Source organism: Sebastes fasciatus, chromosome 18 (genome assembly GCF_043250625.1).
Source record: "Sebastes fasciatus isolate fSebFas1 chromosome 18, fSebFas1.pri, whole genome shotgun sequence".
Lineage (NCBI taxonomy): Eukaryota > Metazoa > Chordata > Actinopteri > Perciformes > Sebastidae > Sebastes > Sebastes fasciatus.
In genome coordinates, this window is record NC_133812.1 from 15,179,986 (window position 1) to 15,200,488 (window position 20,503).

At 39.9% G+C, this 20,503-nt stretch overlaps 2 protein-coding genes across 10 annotated transcripts in view; both read right to left on the reverse strand.

Moving 5' to 3' along the window:
• Positions 1-12,291, reverse strand: part of LOC141755825 (low density lipoprotein receptor adapter protein 1) — a 155,634-nt gene extending 143,343 nt beyond the window's left edge. For 4 of the 6 annotated variants that reach the window (XM_074615067.1, XM_074615069.1, XM_074615071.1 and 1 more), the window contains exon 1: positions 11,726-12,291. In XM_074615067.1, coding sequence (XP_074471168.1) covers positions 11,726-11,810 — 85 coding nt within the window. In that variant the 5' untranslated portion in view covers positions 11,811-12,291. The remainder of the gene's footprint in view (positions 1-11,725) is intronic. The other 2 variants (XM_074615070.1, XM_074615072.1) reach the window with 1 other exon arrangement.
• Positions 12,292-14,054: 1,763 nt separating this feature from the next.
• The window catches only part of LOC141755827 (E3 ubiquitin-protein ligase RNF19A), a 28,887-nt gene continuing 22,438 nt past the window's right edge, over positions 14,055-20,503 (reverse strand). For 2 of the 4 annotated variants that reach the window (XM_074615074.1, XM_074615075.1), the window contains 3 exons: positions 17,199-17,330; positions 16,810-17,080; positions 14,055-15,709 (listed from right to left, as the gene is read on the reverse strand). In XM_074615074.1, coding sequence (XP_074471175.1) covers positions 15,400-15,709; positions 16,810-17,080; positions 17,199-17,330 — 713 coding nt within the window. In that variant the 3' untranslated portion in view covers positions 14,055-15,399. The remainder of the gene's footprint in view (positions 15,710-16,809; positions 17,081-17,198; positions 17,331-20,503) is intronic. The other 2 variants (XM_074615077.1, XM_074615076.1) reach the window with 2 other exon arrangements.

Genomic DNA, 20,503 nt, shown 5'->3' on the forward strand with positions numbered 1-20,503 from the left:
AGTACAGTATGACCTTATCCAACTGAGCCAAGGGCACCTAAAAATCATTTTATGTAAAGTAGATGTGAATAATTTAAGACAAAAATTATAAACAAAAAAAACCCTCTGAATTTATCAGGACATCTAAAGAAAGCAGCAGCAATTTGCTTAGAGTTTTCGGCTGCTCTTAAAGTCCATCATCATCTGGCTTCATAATTAATATTTAATTAATAATTTAATAGATTAGAGGAAGCCGTTAAAAGGTAATTCCCTAATCTCAGCTGGTTGGAACATCAACAGCTCATCTGAATCTGTCTGACAACCAGCATATCAAGATAACTTCTACTGGGCTCTTTGTGCTTTGTTTAAAACATATATAGCATGCACTCTGTGTTTCTATAGAGCACTACAGAAGTTTTCCACTTCCACTTTTGACGGTACGAAGTTATTTTTAGGAACGGGTTACCTCGGCTCTTGTTGCTGAGCTCAGATGGGGACATGACGTGTCAGAAAACGGTGAGTGGAGTATGAATTTTTCAGAGGAACAGAACACGGAGATGGGATTTAGCTCTCCTGTGGAGGAACAGGTTCGGCTGATATGCACACACACACACATACTGTATATACACAGGTATCTGCAGTACTTAACCTCTCTCTCTCTCACACACACACACACACACCAACAGAATAACAATAGAAAACATGCTCAAAAAGACTCTTACACCGGAGTGACAGCATATCCCATTTCACAGACAGCTGCCACGGACATCAAACAGAAAGAGGACTTCACTGTGTTAGGACTCCACTGTGCACACTGAACAGGAAGCTGGATGGTGTGTGTGCGTGTGTGTGTGTTGTTGCAGCAGCACTCCCAAGACAGGGTCTCTCAGTTTCCTTGTGTTGCATAATTCACTTTACTTCAGGCCGGGGAACCTTGTTGGTGCTAAAAACGCTCCAGAGAGACTGCAGAGAGCAGCATATTAATGAGCTGTATATGAGACACTAAAGCTGTGGTTTGATTACAGGTGTTTGTGTTTGTGGAGGTGAAATAAGGAGCCTTACTTAATCTCTGTTAGACTGCGGGAGTGAAGGATGCCCTCAGCTGTCAATGTTAAACTGGCTAACAGAGATAAAATGTAAGTTTAGAAGGCTTACGAGTTACCAAACGTAAGCACTTACAGCACATACTATATGTAATGTGGGCCATGAGAAAATGTACACTTGCCATAACGCCACTCTCAAGGGTCTCACAAAGAAAATCAATAAAGAATATGATGTGGAGCAGTTTTTAATAACATGAGGCCGAGGCTTTAAAAATCAATATTTGTGGAGTGCAACAGCGGAGAAAATATACTCGCAGCTTCAAATGTAACCGGCACAAGACAGCATGTGAAAAGGTGAAGAAAAAAAAATCACCATCATGAAAAATTAGATTCAGTACATGAGTGTTTAGTTGAAATTGAGTTATTGGAGGATAAATTTCAGCCTCAGGTACAAGAAAATCAATATAGACGTTGTTCCCAGAGGTGGAATTGTAAGTCACATTTGCAGTGACCTTTCCAACAAAATGAAAAATAGGTTTTAAAAGATTAAAGCAAACCCCCCTGCCGCACAAATACACATCTTGTTAGATCTTTCATACATCCTCATTTCCAAAACATCCTGTTATCCTTAAACCACAAGGAAGAATTAAAGTGAATCGCCTCGGCACATTGGGGATTTCAAGGCATTAATGCGGAAATCATAGTTGGGGGAATAAAGGACAGAAGAGCCTCCCGCTAAGCTTTGATTAAACTCAGACCTATGACAGAAAAAGAATGAGGCATTATTAAATTTCAAAACACCCATAGCAACCGCAGGATTAAAAAACACAAGACGACAAGTGTGACAGGAGGAGCATTTAGTGTGGTGAAGCACTTGTCAACCCAGTGAGAGGTTATTGTTCTCAGCTGCCCAAATACACCACAAAATAGGCCTCGAGGGCTTCATTTAACCTGCTCCAAGCATGCTTAGTTGAGTGTGACGATATCATAAATCCATTTAATGCTGTATCTCCTCTTGACAACCCAAAACATCACCTTGGTAACCTGAACTGGATTCATGCGAAGGGGGTGGAAAACACAAACAGATTAACACAAATATAAGCTTTAGTATAAGAAAATTACAGTAGGCCACTGACCGAGGAGAAAAATATAGGCTAACTCTATGCAGCTCTGTGAGGATGACATTGAGACACGCTCGCAATGCTAACATGCTGATCAAAGATTGTATATAAGAAGTGGACGTAGTCACTGTGACGTCACCTATTGGTTTGTGGACCGCCGTTTTGAAGCCTCGAGTTCGGCATTTTGGCCGTCACCATCTTGTTTTTTTGCAACCGAAGTGACACGAGAGGGTGGAGCTAAGCACAACCGAATGCTGAATAAGACGTTTTCAGGCGACCAAAAGGTTACAATTAACTTTCATGAACTAAGAACACACTGTGAAAGGGTTAAAGTTGTAAGACAAAAATACAGACAACTCCCAGACCGGACAACGCCATGGCAGCAACCTGTCAATCACAAGGTAGCCACGCCCTAAAGCATCCCCTGCTTTATGGTCTATTTGACTCTAAATGAGACCATCATTTACTCAATGAACATCATGTTGTATTGAAGAAGACTTGAAACTAGTGATTCAGACCATAAACTCATGTTTACAATGTTTACTGAGGTAATAAATCAAGTGAGAAGTATAGGTTAATTTTCTCATAGACTTCTATACAGTCAGACTTCTTTTCGCAAATAGGAGTCGCCCCCTGCTGGCTGTTAGAGAGAATGCAAGCAACTTTTCAGACTTTTCTTTGCCACCTGATGTTTAGCAGATATAAAGTTTACCACGTTCACCATCTTAGTTTAGCATGTTAGCATGATAGTATTTGCTAGTTTGCACTAAAAACAAAGACAAATTTAAATGCTGACCTGACGATGAAGTAAGATGAAAGGTCAGGCTAAAGTTATTACAATTGATCCTGAGAGGGACGGGAATGTCGAAACAAAATTTCATGGCGATCCATCTAATAGTTGTTGAGATATTTCAGTCTAAACCACAGCGGTGGGCAGACAGACAGACAGACAGACAGACAGACAGACAGACATTGTTACCCCAAAAGCCTCGTCGCTATTGCTAAAAAAGTGCAGTTTGGTAAAAGAAGAGCATAATAAAATTTAATCTAATGTCAGAAACACAAAATAGGAAATAAAGAAAAAAGACTGAAAATGTGCATCAAGTTCCACAGAAATTAAAAACTAAGTGAGGAAATAAAAAGCAGGAAGCAGCAGACTAATACAGAGTCTGTGCAGAGCTGTCACTGAGGTAGCTGTGCTTTTGACAATAATCCAACTAATCACCGTGTTGGGGGGATTTAGCTCATGCAGTTCTGTTCCGACCAAAGTGGAAAGAGTCAAAAAGGTCATGCACTCACGCAAATCCTCGCCGCTATTAATCATACAACTAAATAAAACCACATTTGAACATCATGTTCAATGAGTCACTTTGCTAAGCTTCAAATGCGCTAAAAGGGAAATGGCTATGACGTACTTCTTGATGGGAAAATGTTTCTTTCCAAGACCAAATCCTGATTATCTCAAGATAATTGGGAGCTTTTTGAGTCGTGCATTCAAAAGGACCCTGGGGGACACACAATGGGTTTAAATAACTTAAATTATCAATGCAATGCAAGCAATGCCTCCCAACGTTGGCAGCTGCTGATCTTTGAGGAAAGTAACCTGTCTAATTGATTTCTTATTTCAAAACACGTTCCATGAAAACTCATTAGCAGCACTTTATCATCTAATCTATCCTCAGCCTGCGACTGGTGAGACTGATGAGTGTGCGAGCATGAATTATGCAGCGTATAGGTGGGAAATCTGCTCAGTTAAATCGTCGTGTGATGCACCGAAGCTCAGCTAAGAGCACATATTGACTTTAACCGGTCTTATAAATGGCTGTTTATAATCTATATAGATGCAAAACTGAGCGTTTCTTCTTTAAACTGGAAATGCTGGATGCCTGGAACTTGTGCCAGAGCTATCAGAGCTAACATAAGAAACTCTGCACTGTAACTAATATAGTTAAGACTTCGGATTTCACTGTTTTAGTGCATCGGTTGCATGGAATATTCTGCAAAGCCACCTGAAAATGAAAAGAAGAAAAGAGAGAATACTCTCTGTAACTTCAGTCTTGCTTATTCTCTTCCGTTTGTCTGCTCTTGGTACATTATCTGTGTGTAACTGTGCAAACAGGGCATTTCTGTAAAAGGTCATATATTGTACTATATGCAAATTCAACCTTTCCTAGATATCATGTTAGGCTAAATAAATCCAGGGCCTAGCCACTGAAAGCATAGCAATCAGATAATGTGTGCAAAGATAATGCAAATTAGTTCCACTGTAAACTTTCTCACAGCAAAGTTTGAGGATTATCCAGAGTAAACTAGGACACTGAATTGTTTAACAGTATTTTTTTCAGTGGTTTAGGCCTGTAGAGCTGAAACAATTAGTTCAATGATCAATTAGTCGGTCGATTAGTTGAACTATTTTGATAATTTGTTCGTTTTAGTCAATCGTTTAGTCAAGTTTTCAAGCAAAAATAGCCCAAAATTCTCTGGGATCAGTTTCTCCAATGTCTCAAATTTTCCTTGTTTTATATTAGAGCTGCAATGATCAAAAAACTATTAAATTAATCGCCAACTAATTTGATAATCAATTAATAGGTTTGAGTAATTTTTTAAAGAAAAAAAATCTAAATTCTCTGATTCCAGCTTCTTAAATGTGAATATTTTCTGATTTCTTTACTCCTCTGACAGTAAACTGAATATGGACAAAACAAGACAATTGAGGACATCATCTTGAGCTTTGGGAAACACTGATGGACATTTTTCACCTTTTTCTGACATCTTAAAGAACAAACAACAAATCGATTAATCGAGAAAATAATCAACAGATTAATTGACAGTTAAAATAATCATTAGTTGCAGCCCTAGTTTATGTTATTGTAAACTGAATATTCTGTTTTGGACTGTTGGTCGGACAAAACAACACATTTTTTCACTATTTTTGGACATTTTATCAATTAAACAATCAATTAATTGAAAAAATAATCAGCAAGTAAATCAATAACGAAATCTATGAGCAACACAAACAAAACCACATTCCCCTCTATTGTATTATGGCATCAGAAAACTGAGAAATGCATATCTCAGATAAGATAATGGATAATGGATCAGATAATGAGGAGCGAAAAACAAAAAAACATCTGCATGGCTGGAAAATAGGTTTTCTGTGATTCGTGTAAAATCTCTCATTAAATGGGTTTCCCAGTCGACACAGACAGATTATACCGTATTTGGTGCTCAATGCAGCATTGATGACACTTTAATTCTGCATCATAACACAAATCCAAATGCTCCATCAGTGCCCAATTATCATCAACTCATTTTTTTTGGATCACATTGAAAGCAGAGGCAGTAATCCCGGCATTCATCCCTCTCATTCCTGATGCACTGCTGACGTTCCCTCTATCATTCTCCCGTATATTCCCACCATTCCCTCCCTCTGCTCTTCCTCCTCTTCGCTGGCGTTCCCCTGACTCACGGCTTCCTGAGTCGTAACGAGCCATTGAGAGATAATTGCTCCTCGAGGGTCACTGCTAACTGACACCGCTGCCTCCTGCATGTCATTCAGTCAAGCTACTGTCAGCGTTAATAGAACCGCAGGCTGAATTCACTGCCAGAGATCCCAACCGGTCCAACCTAACGACTGGTGAGTCCACTAATTTCAGATCACTGCAAAGCACAGCGATACAAACTGCCTGTTTTCCTCACAGCAATAACACTTTAGATGTGTATTCAAGAACTAAAAGAAGCCACTTATTTTCCATTTTTTCTTTTGATATTGCTCACAGAGCTGTGTAGAAGAAGCAAGCTTTGATATTTACACCACTATAAGAATTATAAGAAACAATCCCAGACCCAAGGACACAGTCTTATTGGATTCATCTCCGTCTGTCCCAAAGCTACACGATTTTAAATTGATGCAGACTGTACAGCGCGGACGTCCTTGGCGCCAAGGGCAAGTGTGTGTGACTTCTGAGATACACAAAGGTCCGTACTGCTTTCTGTGTGATGTGATCCAAAGGGAAGGCTTGTACTCCAGGCACATGCTGTGTCCTCTTCCGTCCTGCCAGTGGCTTTGACCTCAACAGATGACAACGGACGGCCACGAGGGGAGACGGGGAAGTGTGGTACATGTCAGCTTTCTGCTGGCGAAAGAACTGAAGACTGGTCTCATGCATGTCCAGAAATAGATCTTTTTCATGTTAGTAAGGTAGAGTGGAACTTAAATTATTCTGCCTGGTTTTATTACTTGTGAAAAGGGGGCATTAGTGTAACTTAATATAGCAACCGATCATCATGGATTTTTACTTATTTCTCATGCCTTATCCTGAGGTTGTACAAATACAGAAGAAGATATTTGGTTGTAATAGTTGTCACAGGCACTAGTGGCTTAGTCAGACTTGCACACTGTCAGCAGAATACAGTATTTAAAACACACATTAGGAATGCCACAGTTGTGGTGATGGTAATGCCATTCATAACCTAACAGGACATTTCAATATTCTTTCAATTTTAGCAAATTGTTCAGACAGGAAATATATAACATTGCTGGCCTCACCTAACTGTTATGTAAATGTTCCTCCTTATAGCTTTATACAGACTTGACAGGACCCTTAAGAAAAGAGCCACAATGCTCAATCAATGTTTGGCACCTGCTGCACGAGAGAAAGCAGTGACATTGGAGGAAAGTAAGGAAAAAACATGTCACATCTGTGTAATCACAGGCTTGCATTTTTTTTTTTTTAAGTTATTTTCCCATTAAAGCCTTAAATACGGACTGCCTGCGGGCGGCTGTGGAAGATCGTTGTTTGCATGATCCTATTTAAATCTAAAATAAGGAGCAGCGGAAAGCTGAGGCTTCTGTCTTTCGCGCCATCATGTTGCACACTTGTAATGAAGTCATTACGTTATATTATGTGCAGCAGAACGTAACGAAACTATCAAAACGCCTTTGCACTCGATCCGCTCGTAAAAATGTGTATAGTTCAAATAATTTATGAAGTGTTCAGAAATAGTTTGTTTCAGTTTTTCAATTATTAATATGGTTTATTGACTTACATAACCTTTTAGCTTAGGTTGTACAGATTTTTAGGGAAATGACATCACAATAAGCACTATTGTGGACTTCAAAGGGTTAAATAAAGACAGTTGCGTGCAAGACAGATACACCACCTCTTCTCGTTGTGAACTCCTGAATACATTTTGTAGCACATCCTGTTGCCTATTTCATGACATCCAAGAGGACCCAAGAATAGAATGACGATATGTTAAGTTGGGACTTTAATATCCATTTGGCCACATGGTGTATGGAAAGCATTTTGCTGCATATTTGTAGTGTCTTACATGCCATTTATGCAGAATGAAAATCAAAAATGTATGCAGGTCTCATTATTACTGCGGTTGTTTTGCTCCACCAGGAGCAAATCATCTTTTTTTTAGACTGATTTGATTTGAGAAGAACGTCCACAACAACTTTAAATTGGCTCATTTGAAGTGTTTTCCAGTTTATCAACCCCGCTCTTGTTTTCTTTGTGTATAATTAAGTGATGGATTCATTATACTGCTCTTAATGAGGCGAACGAGACACGCATTTTATTTACCTCGCCGCTGTGACGTTAACCTAACAGCATTCGGTTCGGACTTGTGCTGCGTTGGATGTGTTACTTGGTCCGACCTATTAAGACTGCTGTCATGACTTTAACATGTAAGGGACTCATTCAGACATTAGATCGACATATAGAACTGCCATTAACCTAACGAGGTGTGTGTCTGAAAAAGGCTTTTGAGACACATTAGTCAAGGGGAGGTTTGACCTTACAGCAGAAAGGTCAGGTGGCAACCACATTAATCATGCCGGTATATTCAGTAAAAGCTTTTTGCCATGTGCTTTTGAGTGGCGCTGCTCTCCCCCGTAAAAATACAATACTCAAGTCATCATCCAATTAAATGCCTCTGTCTCGTCTCACCTTGACACTATAGTCTCATTTAAAACAAAGCACTAATGCTAAGATCTTTCAACAGGAACTCAAATGGTCCATTGTGTCTCTATATAATTTCTCTATTAAACAACTTGGCAAGTCACAGTTACTATACAGACTTCATCCACAAAGAAATTAACTGTATAATATCGTTAACTGTGGTTAAGGTGACCGCTCCATAGACAGGACACAAATAATTCATCTCTTCATTTCCCAACTTTAATCACACCTAATTTGTGTGTGGTCGTGCCAAGCATCTGCGATGTTGCTTTATTTGCATTCCGACAGCCAGCTTTGACGCATCGCCACATGCCAGCACACACAGATGCTGTCCTCTCTCCAAATTGCCTGCTAAGTAGCTCCTGGACATCAGGAGTCACCCCTGTCTGTCTGTACTGTTTGTGACTGCTATGTTCACATTTTTCCAGCCTGATTCCTCTGTTGGCTCTCAGACACAAACTGCTTCTGTCATCAGGCGCTGAAATGAAAGAGCTGGATTCTGCTCTGACAACATTGTTTGGCTTTTTTTTTTTCTTTCCCCCCTCTCTTTCTGATTCAAACAATAAGAGAAGAAAAGCACAATGCAGAGCCTCCTGCTAACAATGTGACACCGACAATGTCTTTCAATACGAGATGTCGATGGAGAATATGGTGATGTTGACGAAAACAATAACAACTCCCATCAATCAAAGTTTGCACAAAAAAACAAGATCAGAAGTTTTAATCCAGCAGCAGCAACATCTCAAACCATTTAAGACATGAAAGCCCTAATCCAATGAGAAAACTTTTAAATGCCACAGATTTAGACTCAATAATACTTAATATTCAATAATGTATATAGAACATTTCCTAGAGAAACCAAAGAGACCACGCTCATCTTCCTGGATGTGAGATCAATCAGTCATGTTTAATTAAAGATGGCATGGGGTGCCGATTATTCACTGAGCAGAGGAATCTAGCATGAGGCAAAAAAAAGACAGCATGCTAGCATTTATGGCAGCGAGAAGCTCACAGGCGATGTAGCTGCAGGGAGGGAGCGCTCAAGACAACACTTCACACATCAGGGGAGACAGCAGAGCTGCAGGCGGCAAAGCAGCCTCTCATTCTGCCCGTCACCGATGGTGTGACAAGGTTTGCTGCTCTGACCCTTCACTCAGTGCTCACAACCTCCTGTACTTCACACTGTAGTAACTGAGGAGCAACCATGCACATTTTGTAGGCTATAACATTTTCTGGATTATTTGAAAAACTACTAGCAAATAAAACAGTCTAGTCAAGTACTGTATATCATTAAAATTATATTTGATTGTGGTTTGTCCAAAGAGTATAGAAGCAAAGAGACAAAGCCATTTTGGACTGAAAACGCTAATTATATTTAGAATATATTATTGTTCAACATAGGCCATTTCGGTAAAATATGATATAGAAGAGAAATAATTTTGTTTTACCAGTGTCCGGTAGTCTCTTTCAGTCCAAAATGGCAGAACCGTAGCTTTGCTGCTGGGCGCTGATGTTGCAATGAAACAAACAATTGACTTTCACTTCTTGGCAATATACGTTCTTTGGTTTATTTAGCTATCTATCTATCTATCTATCTATCTATCTATGTACGATATTTTCTTGAATGTATTGCTGAAAATAGTGTACACATGTTGTAGGAGCCAAAATGTGTATTTATCCTGTGTTGTTTATTATTATTTGTTTAGGCTGCACACATTCTTTTGGTTACAATCGTTTCCGGTAATTGGGACAGGGGTGGGGTTTCACTTTATTTACCTGTGCACTTGGACGGCGGGATTCAGACAAAGAGGGTGAGTTAGGCTCAGACATTTTCTGTTGACCGTCAAGTCACGTCACGTCACGTCACGTCACGTCACGTCACGTCACGTCACGTCACGTCACGTCACGTCACGTCACGTCACGTCACGTCACGTCAGTTCACTTCACTCGCAGAAATGAAATATAATATTAATAAGTATGTTTTCTTTAGTGTGTAATCACCTGATAATAAGAATCGTTTTGTTTTGTTACCTTAGAATGAGACGTTTATATCTACGTAGGGAGCGGGCAAGGAGGAGATGTCTTGCGTCAATGCGCCATATCTTTAAGGTACAACACATGCGCAATAAAATCTGGTCTGCACTCGCCGAAATTGAGCCAATCGCAACGCAAGACTGCAGCTCCAGTTACACTGTGAATGTGTCATACCCCATACCCAAGACCCGTGTCCCAGCCTCTCTCAATAGGCCGCTCGCTCTCTCGTATACAAAAAAAATAATTGTCACATTTGAGAAGCTGGAAAATTGGCATTTTTAGCTCGATGAAACAATTACAATATTAATCAAATATTTTTTTCAAAAAAAACGTTTGAAATGTCAAAACAAAGAGAGAAAATGCCCATCACAAGATGGCGTGATGCGTTCAATGTCTTGTTTTGTCTGGCCAACAAAATAAGACAAATCGAAGATACAGGGTTCCACGATTTAATAAGGTTAGACTGAAGCACTCTTTTGTACACCAGTCAATCCTCAAACTAAATATGGAGCCTAATCCCAGATCAAATGTACGTTTGAAGGGCTCTGAATATCGTCTTCTGTGATTGTAATGTTTAAATGTATGTATCCTTGTTTCTTGTCTTTGTCCTTTTTGTGATGTTGCAAATGGAGCTGCTGTGATGCAAAAGAAATTTCAGACCTGTCTGACAATAAAGTATTATCGTTTTATCGTATATCAACAGTCCAAAGGTAGCCAATAAAAAATTATGTAAAATACACAAAAATTGTCACATTTGAGAAGCTGAAAATTTTGCATTTTTAGCTTGATGAAAAAATTACAATATGAATCCATTTTTTTTTTTTTTTTTTTAAACCGTTTGCTTTTGTGGACCGACTACTCCCTTAATACACAAAAATTGTCACATTTGAGAAGCTAGAAATTTGGCATTTTTAGCTTGATGAAACAATTACAATATTAATGAAATATATTTAAAAAAACAAAAAAACATTTGAAATATCAAAAAAGAGAGAAAATGCCCATCACAAGATTGCGTGATGTGTTCAATGTCTTGTTTTGTTTACCCAAAGGTAGTCAATACAAAAATGATATAAAATACACAAAAATTGTCACATTTAATTAGCTGGAAATTTGGCATTGTTAACTTGATGAAACAATTACAAAATGAATCAATTTATTTATTTATTTATTTAAACCGTTTGCTTATGTTGACGACTACTTCCTTATTCGACTCATTTCCGGTATCAATAAGCCAGTTTTAATGTATACTAGTTGTTTAGTTATAGGGGACAGTTGGCAGTGGGACTATAGCCAGCTCACTCACTCACCAGGAAGTAAAGTAAAGCAATGAGTCTGAGCTTTATAATAGTGGACAGACTGTAAGTGAACAGCTTTTTGACACTATACAGTACATCCACATCCACCTCTACTGATACATTTGGTAACAATGTAGCTGTTGTGATTCCAGAACGGACACACAACATTCCATTAGCTTCCTCCGAGCAGCCAGAGGCACACATTGTCCTTCTCCATCTCTCTCCACCAAAATCTTTGCAACACTGAACCAAATCCAAACATTACAACACACACACATACTCACTTTCGTGCTTGGAAGTTCCCCATGTGTGCCGCGGGACTCCGGGGCTCTTGATAATCGCTCTTCCGGCGGATTTGAGTGCATCCATCCCGAGGTGTGTGTGTCTTCTCTCCGGGGCAGGTGGGATCCCCTAGTCTCCGAGTCCTGAGTCCGGACCACGGTGGAGGGAAATACAGCAGCTCGACAAATGGAGGATGCACCAAAAAAGAAGAGGCGAAGAGCACTGATGTATAAGTTCCCACCCTGAATCGTTTTTCTCCCCCTCTACTATACTATACAGAGAGAGACTGGCAACCCAGCTGAGGAGCACATGCACCTACTGCACCGTCTCTCCAAAGTTAAGGGCGTGTCCCTCCAACCTTGATGAGCTCTGACAGACCAAAGTGCTCCAGTCTGAAGGAGCAGACCTTAATGAAAAATCATTACAGCATCATTGTGCAGTGTGAAGGACTTATACTCACTAATGAGTTCATGGATAATGAGTTTACAACTGCACTTTTTTTTTTTTTTTTTTATCTCATAGCACTTTATTGACCTTTTGTGGATGCACTGTTGCCAAGTTTTGCTCTTAAATAAAGACTATGTCATCCCTTTAACATCATTAATATTTAGAAACAACACACTCTTTTTTGTTTTAATTCATGACAGAATTCAAATTATAGTTATGGACTACATGCCTCTTTATTGCAATTTTCTCTTTCTTTCCTGTTTTTTCCAGGCTGGGTCACAGATATGTTAATTGCTAAAAAAAAAAAAAAAATGTCTGAATACCTGATAATATATTTTGGCACAAATGAATATCTAACAACTACAAAACTAGGATTCATTTTAGTACGTTGGTGCCCTCTATTGGTTGAAACCAGCTATCACAGTGTGGTTGTCCCCCATCTTCAGCATAAGGGATATCAGTTCTAAGGCTCACTCCTCTTCATCCCCTATGGGACATAAGGCTTCAATGAGCTCTCTCCATTGCATTCGGTCCTTGGCAGCATGTTGGGCCTCTCCCAATGACAGGTTCATCTTGTCTTCTAGTGGTCTAAGGCTGCCCCCTCTTATACCACTTTCACACCAATGATCAGGGTTGGACCAGGGTTATCAGACCCATGTTCAACCCTCCTTTTGTCAATTCCTGCTGTCGTCGCACCGTTTTGTTTGAGCTATAGGTTGACCTGTGACAAGTTGCATCACGGACTGTACGCTCCCCATTTGCAACCAAAATAGATTTGTCCTGCCCCGGTTGTTAGCGACCCTGGTGCATGCCGTTCACATTGAAATTGACCCCTGATTTGACCCACCTCTCAACCTGGGTCGCGAAGCCGAGTCGGTCAACACGGGGTTGACCCTTTCAAACACACAATCAACCCCGGTTGAGTCCTCGGTGTGAAAGGGGTATTAGTCGCTTGGTCGTTTTGGTCTTAGGTGACTAAGATTTCTTTAGTTGATTAGTCATTTTTTTATGATTTTCATACTGAATGACTAATTTCCAAGAAACTTATGAGCACATCTCTGGTAAACACAAGATTTTGTGGTGCTTTTGTGCGATTCTTTGTGGAGAAACTCAGTTTAAGAGATTTGTTGATTAAATCAACTAATCAATCAGTCGACAAAATCGTTATGAGAGTTAGTCAGCTAAGAATTTCTTTGGTTGAGGACAGCCCTACTAATAATAGCTGAAAGTTATAGTTTTTTTTACAAAATAAACTATAAATTGATTCTTAAAATATAAATAATTATGGGCACCCTGATGACCTAAAAGAGTGGTTCCCAAACTGAGGATCAGGACACTCACAAGGGGTCGCGAGATGAACCTGAGGGGTCACACGATGATTAACAGTAGAGGACACCTGGAAAAAAACAAGATTTCAGCCAAATAAAGTTTTTAGATTCTGTTTTCCTTGTGAATTACTGGATCATTCTACTTCAGAAAAAATATTTAAAAAAATGTTGAACTACACTTGGAGCTGGTTACACAAAGTCACAAGAAGACCAGGGCTGTCAATCGATTAAAAATATTTAATCATGATTAATCACAATTTAATCTCACATTTTTAATTTGCTCAAAATGTACCTTAAAGGGAGATTTGTCAAGTATTAAAATGAATATGTGTTAACGTGTTAACTTTGACAGCCCTAAAGAAGACATTTTCAACATCCCCACTTCAATTTCAACCTTTGTGTGACCTTTGCATTATCCCAAATTGTCCTGTCTGTACTTCTACTGTAAAGCACTAATACAATAAAGGTAAAATTAGCCATATTAGGAAACCGGGAACTCTCCGACTCCACTTGAGCTTTCAATGAAGAAAAAATCAATTTGTGACAGACACATGCATTGTGTTTTTGTCCTTCATGGTGAAATCTTTATTGAATTTCTCTCCACAACCCAGCACAGGTTATCACGTCATGTCCGAGTTCATCTCTCTCACAAGTATTTCACACTCAGGAAGCTAAGCAGAGCATGTATAGTCATGTGTTTCTCATAGATCATCTAGTAGGGGTTATTAGAGTTTAGCCTGAGGTGGCATGCTGCTGTTGTAATTTTGGTGCTCTGTGATCATTTGAGAGGGTTTTTAGGTTTATATTTAATGCTCTCAGCAGCGCACACTACTGCAACTACACTGACTGCTGTGTGTGTGGGCATATACGTGTGTGTGTGTGTGTGTGTGTGTGTTATCCTGGATACACAGCAAGTAGAATCATGCAGCTACTTTGAAATTTAAGACTCATCAGAAAAAGACTGCAGTTTAAAAGGAAATAGCCTCTTGAGGGCTAAAAGCTGCACTAAAACAATGCAAAAGTGACATTGCCTCATGTCTGCTTCCATGGAAGACTGTGGATTTGAGATTAATAGTTATAATTAATGGTATTTATAAGCCAGCCAGTCGATCCAATCACTGCCATAATGTCACAGAGCACTTTTTACTCCAATAGAGAGCAACAGTTACAGGCTTCAACAGTTTCCAGATGTCATTTTCCAACTGGTTCATGAAAGAGTAATCGAACAGTGCCGCATGCGTCGTGTGTTTGTCCAATTCAGGTGTGACCACTGCTTCTTTAAAATACTGGAGATATTCTTTTTAAAAAAAATCACCCCTACTGTCTTGGCTTGGGAAGCATGTGATGTCTATTTGCTGACACGACAAGTTGTTAGATTCTTATTCCCCCATAAAACAAATCATGCTTCATGTGGGGGGTCTCTTTATTTGTGAGGGGAGAGAGGTGAGGTCACTAATAGAAGTGTAAGAGTACAGCCAGACGAAGAGAGGGGCCTCATGAAGTAGATTCATGATCGAGGGGGTGTAAAGTAGTCTATTTCAGAAAGGACAACACAGAAAAAAAAACATGCTCTCAGTCACTTCCGTTTTAGAATCATTGATGGATGCTATCCTGCCTGCTTTACAGTGTATCCCCCTCCGATGTTTATGTCATAGTCTCATGCTATTTGTCTCATACACACACACTCACACACTCTTTCTCTTTCTCTCTCTCTAAACCCGCGTCTTCCTTTAGAGGCTGGAGCTAGAAGGCAACTGGTGGGAGGGCCCGTCTTGGAAGCAGGAGGTGGCCTTGGCCAACGAGTTTCAGGTCAATCCAGCGACACGTCAGCTCATGGATTTCTCTGTTTCCATAAAACCTGACTTATCTTCAACCAAGTACAAAGCCTGCACTGGAGGGCCTCATACACTGTCTATTTCAAAGACTGGGTAAACTGTCCCTTCGTATCCTCCTGCTTCCCCTCCTGGTTTCTCTCTTCCCTCCTGCTCCTCTCTTCCTCCTCCTCCTCTTCCTCCTTCTCCTCCCTCTCCTCCCCCCTCTCGTCTTTCATCCAGTTCTGAGGCACGCAGGTAGTCTTGGAACTGGGGATGCGAGTGTGCCAGAGACTCCGCTGACAAGCTTCGGCTAGACAGGATGCTACTTAGGCTGGAATGGCGGGCGCCTCTGGGATGGGTCTCAATTTCCACACGGACCTCAATATTGGTTCCTTCCCTGTGGCGACAGTAGAGAGACAGGAAGTAATCAATACGAAGCTGCCAGGGAATCAGAAATGTTTTCGACTTCAGGAAGTTTATGCAGAGAACGCCTTGATGAGTCTGCTGAAGTTACATGATAGATCAACAGCCATGCCAGCAGCTCTGTACTTAGGGCACAGCGCTGCTTTGAGCCAGGGTTATTATAGTAAACTAAAACTGAAACGAAAATAAGCAGTGAAAAATATTTTTAGTAAACTGAAACCAAATAAACCTATATCCTTTAGGAAAAACTAAAACTAAACTGAAATAATATTTCCTGGTTAAAAAAACTAATAAAAATAAAACATAAATGATCGTAAATTAATTTTAGTTAGATTTTTTTTAGCTATAATATATCACAACCAGAAAAAAAGAGACAGCATGAATTTCCGTCAACTCTCGTGACACGGAACCACAGAAATTGAATGGACTTGACGTTCCAGGAGACAGCGCTACAGTATGCTGCATTTGCCCCACATCGGACTAAAGTAGCACGAAGATTAAACATTAAACATTATGGCCATTTTGTATGTATATGTTATTAGATAGAGACCTGACCGTAACAAAAACAAACAAACAAAACAACTGTAAAACTAAATATATAAAAAACTAAACTAAACCTTTCTGAAAAACTGAAACTAAACTGAACTTATATTTAAACTTAAAACTAACAAACGCACTCTAAACTACGCACTCACTAAACTAAAATGAAATCAAAAAGTCAAAACTAAAATAAAATTAAAACTAAAAACTACACCTGAGGCTGATGGGAACATCATTAGGTTTTCAGGTCAAGTATTGGACAAATTACATTTTTGACCTGATGGTGGTGCTAGATGAAAAGTTAAGGGATCACCAAAAAGTTATTACAAATAATTCTGAGTGGAACATGGATATCTGTACCAAATTTCATGGGAAACCATCCAATAGAGGTCAAGACATTTCAGTCTGGACCAAAGTGGTGGACTAACATTGGCATCCCTTAAGCCATAGCATTATCATGGCTAAAAAATCCTGCCTAAAAACATAAAGAGAGGGGCAGAAACAGAAAAGAGGAGAGTCAGAGGCAACAGTTACCTCAAAGGAAGCGCTTGTGTGTCTTCGAGCTTGCTGTCAGGCACAATAACCACCTCGCAGTCTGATTGGCTGTCCTGCTGGGTGTATCCGTGGTGTTTCGTGGCTTCATCCAATTCCTCATAGCTATCTAGCTCCGGGGGCGTGGTGCTCGTACTGGGCAGGACGCCCACTTCCTGTACACTGACTCTGACTTCCTGGACGCTGGTGTCGCTGAGCGATGAGTTCTTCTGACCCGTCCAGTGGTCACTGACTACATGAGAGAATAGAAGATCTATAAGAGAAGTTGAAACTTCATCAGATCAGGTCGTGTTTTGGGGGAAAAAATTACAAGAAAGCAAATAAGCACATATCCCATAAATGTCAAACTATTCCTTTAAATGTGCACTCACAGCTGGCTAAGTCCTCCAGTTGGATTTTGTGTGTTTCAGGGGGCTCATTCTGCGGTCGACACCAACCGTTCCTACAGAGCGACATGGGGACGACCCCGTAGACATAAGTCAGCATTAGCGGCACACCCACACCTGCAAAAAAACAAAAAAGAAAAGTATGAGAAAACAATCCTGAATATATTTCTCATAACCATTTGTCTTGTTTGTGCCAAAATACATTTTAATAACATAGAAATGGTTATTAAAAGAGTACTCTTGCAATTTAGTAGTGCACTTCAATAAAGTTGGGGGACTTGCGAGAAAGAAAATCAAAGCAGCAGATTTAAAAATATCCTGGCTTTTAGTCACTGTTATGGGTCTGCATTATGGGAAGTCTAGACTTCCCATAAGCTTTGCCAAAAGCAAGTGATGTATCTAGTAATTTACTCAGACATAACAAAGATGATTTCACAAGCGAAGTAGTACTCCCCGTGACAAGTAAATGCACTTTTACGTTACTGGGATTTTAAGTTTTAAGACGTGTTTAATTGGTGGACTGGCCCTTTAAACAATTTTTTTCATATATTATTATTGCAATACCCACAAATAAACACAAGAGGGAGCCCCTCCTGCTCCACTGTGCACTGCACAGAATAAAGTTGCAGGAACACACTGATCTATAAAGCTTTTCTTGGCATCTTCACGTCCATATCTATGCAATTGTATTGTTCCAAATAATGCTTATAACAATATATTCAGGAACCTTGCACATTTTAAAATCCATTCTCATTTATTTGGATGCAATCAATACGGCATTAATCATCCATTTTATGTTGTTGTTTTAATCTGCTGCATATCTAGTTTATATTACTTGTTTTTGGAATATTTATTGCGGTATATTTATCAATCTTATTTCATGCCTTTGATCTCATGTGCTTTGTGAATCTTGATTATCATCTTCATATTGTATCTTATTCATTGCAAGTCTGTGTTATATGTTTTGAAACCTCTATGTGTTATGTTCTCTGTGTTGCTGCTATGTTGTCCAGGAAACTCCTGTAAAAAAAGAGTTTGAATATAAGAGAGGCCATTTCCTGGTCAATTAAAGTTAAATATGTATTTATTATGGTGAGAGGTGGACAGCTATCCCTGCAGTGAACACGAAAACATGTAAAGTAAGAGTTAGAAGCAAAACAGCAACCTGTTTAATGCAAGAAATGACTGAATCGACATAGCCCTTTCACTTTTCTGATAATAAAAAATAAGTCTTCAATGCACAATTTTGACAAAACAATAAAGTAATAGATGAAGTGTTCACTACAATAGATCACCGGTATTCATATTAAGACAAAATAAGAATATCATAAGTTATATTTCTCCCCACTCTCCTTCATAACCTTCATAAAAGTACTTCCAACAAGCCCCCAAACTCGATGTGCAGCAGCCTCCCTCCACTGTGCGATTATGCAACCTGTGATTGAGATAGGAATTTTTGGAACACAAAGCAGAGTGCCGACCAAACAAAGGGACATCATTAACACAGCGGGAACACCGGGACGCTATTGACTCAACAACAGGGTGAAACGAGGGCAAGAGGATGAGCCTGCCAGCCTAACAGTCCACAGAAAGAGAGGAGTGAACAGGAGAGGATGTGTGTGTGTGTGTGAGTCAAAAAGAGAGAAACAAAAAGACGGGGAGCTGCGAGTGAAATATGAGAAAGAAAACAACAGTTGTAGTGCAGAGAGGGAGAACAATGAGGCGTAGATGCAGGGATGCAAACACAGGGGAGAGATACACAGGTGGTAGGAGATGAGGGTGAAAAGTACAGTTCAGCTAAATGTGTTTTGAGTGTGAGTGTGCCGAGGGAGGGCCCGTCAGTGTGCGATTCGGTGATGGCCGTGACACTGTAGAAGGGAAGCTGAGAAGCTGCTAAAGCCTTAAGGATTTCTGTCACAGCTACGAATGTTAGGCTACCTACAGGAGGAAGTTGCACGAGTCATCGAAATGCTACTTTGCACTTTATATGTGTGTTGGTACTGAAATCAAGCGCTATGTTTGCATACAGAAACCTAGCTTGTGGGTTTTTCATATGGCTGTGCACTAACTGTTTACACCAGATCAAGCCTGGATGCATGTTCAGATGTGTGTAGCTCATGATCTGTTAAAGGAATAGTCTTTGGGAAATTTGCTTTCTTACCAAGAAGATTGGTACCACTTTCATGTCTCTATGGTAAATGTGAAGCTCCTGACAGCAGCTGGTTAGCTTAGCTTAGTACAAAGACTAAAACACGGGGAACAGGTAACCTGGTTCTGTTGAAAGGTAACAAAATCCACCTACTAGTGCCTCACTGCTCACTGGTTAACCTGTTATATCTCTACAAAAGCTGTACAAATGTATCTTGTACAAAAACAAAAGTGCAAAGATGTCACCTTGGTTTTTACGGAGGGCAAAATGTGTCATTTTTTACACTTCAAACGAGATATAACTTGTTAATCAGTGATTGTCAAGGCAGTCTTTGTGCTAAGCTAAGTTAGCAGGCTGTTGGTGCGACACGTTCTCATCGTCACATACTGACGCTTTGTTCCGCCCCCTCTGCGTCACTTTTCAGTCACAGTAAACGTGCTTAATGTTGTGAATAAACAAAAACACTTACTTAGGTTCAGGCAACAAAAACACTTAGCTAGGTCTAAGAAAAAACAACATGTTTGGGCTTAAAATTACTACGTCCGTACAGTGAAAATGAGACGTTGTGAACACAAACGAACAGCTGATTTTAAAGTCAAAGTGAAACTTAATGCACAGGAAGCAAACAGCGGTCTCCTGGATGAAAGCCCTGTGTTGTCAGACCCATCCACCTCCCCTCCCGCCCGACCTGTGTCTCTTTCGCTCTTTAAACTACGTCACCACAGCACTTTCTCTGAGCGTTAACTGTTGCCGTGGATGGGTTTACATTGTACTTAATTGAAAGGCCAGTGAGTCTTCTACCACCTCTAAAGGGCGCCTTGTGCAGTGGAATCAAACACCAACGGCCATGACTAAGCGTCAATATTTTCACACCCTGGGAATTATCTAACTTTTGACAAGAAAGCAAATAAGCGTATTTCCCAAAATGTTGAACTAATTCTTTATTTTTAGGTTTTAAATTGTGTGTGTAGAGTGTGAAAAGAAGTGGCGTTTCTCTGTCTTGTTGATTCCAAAGTGTTTACTCAGTCATTATTATGGGAGGGATTATCCAAGACATTATGCAGCTAGCAGCCAGTGTGCTGATCAAACCCATATGAATCATCTTTATCTTTAATGGCTTTTTGATCCACATGAATACTGC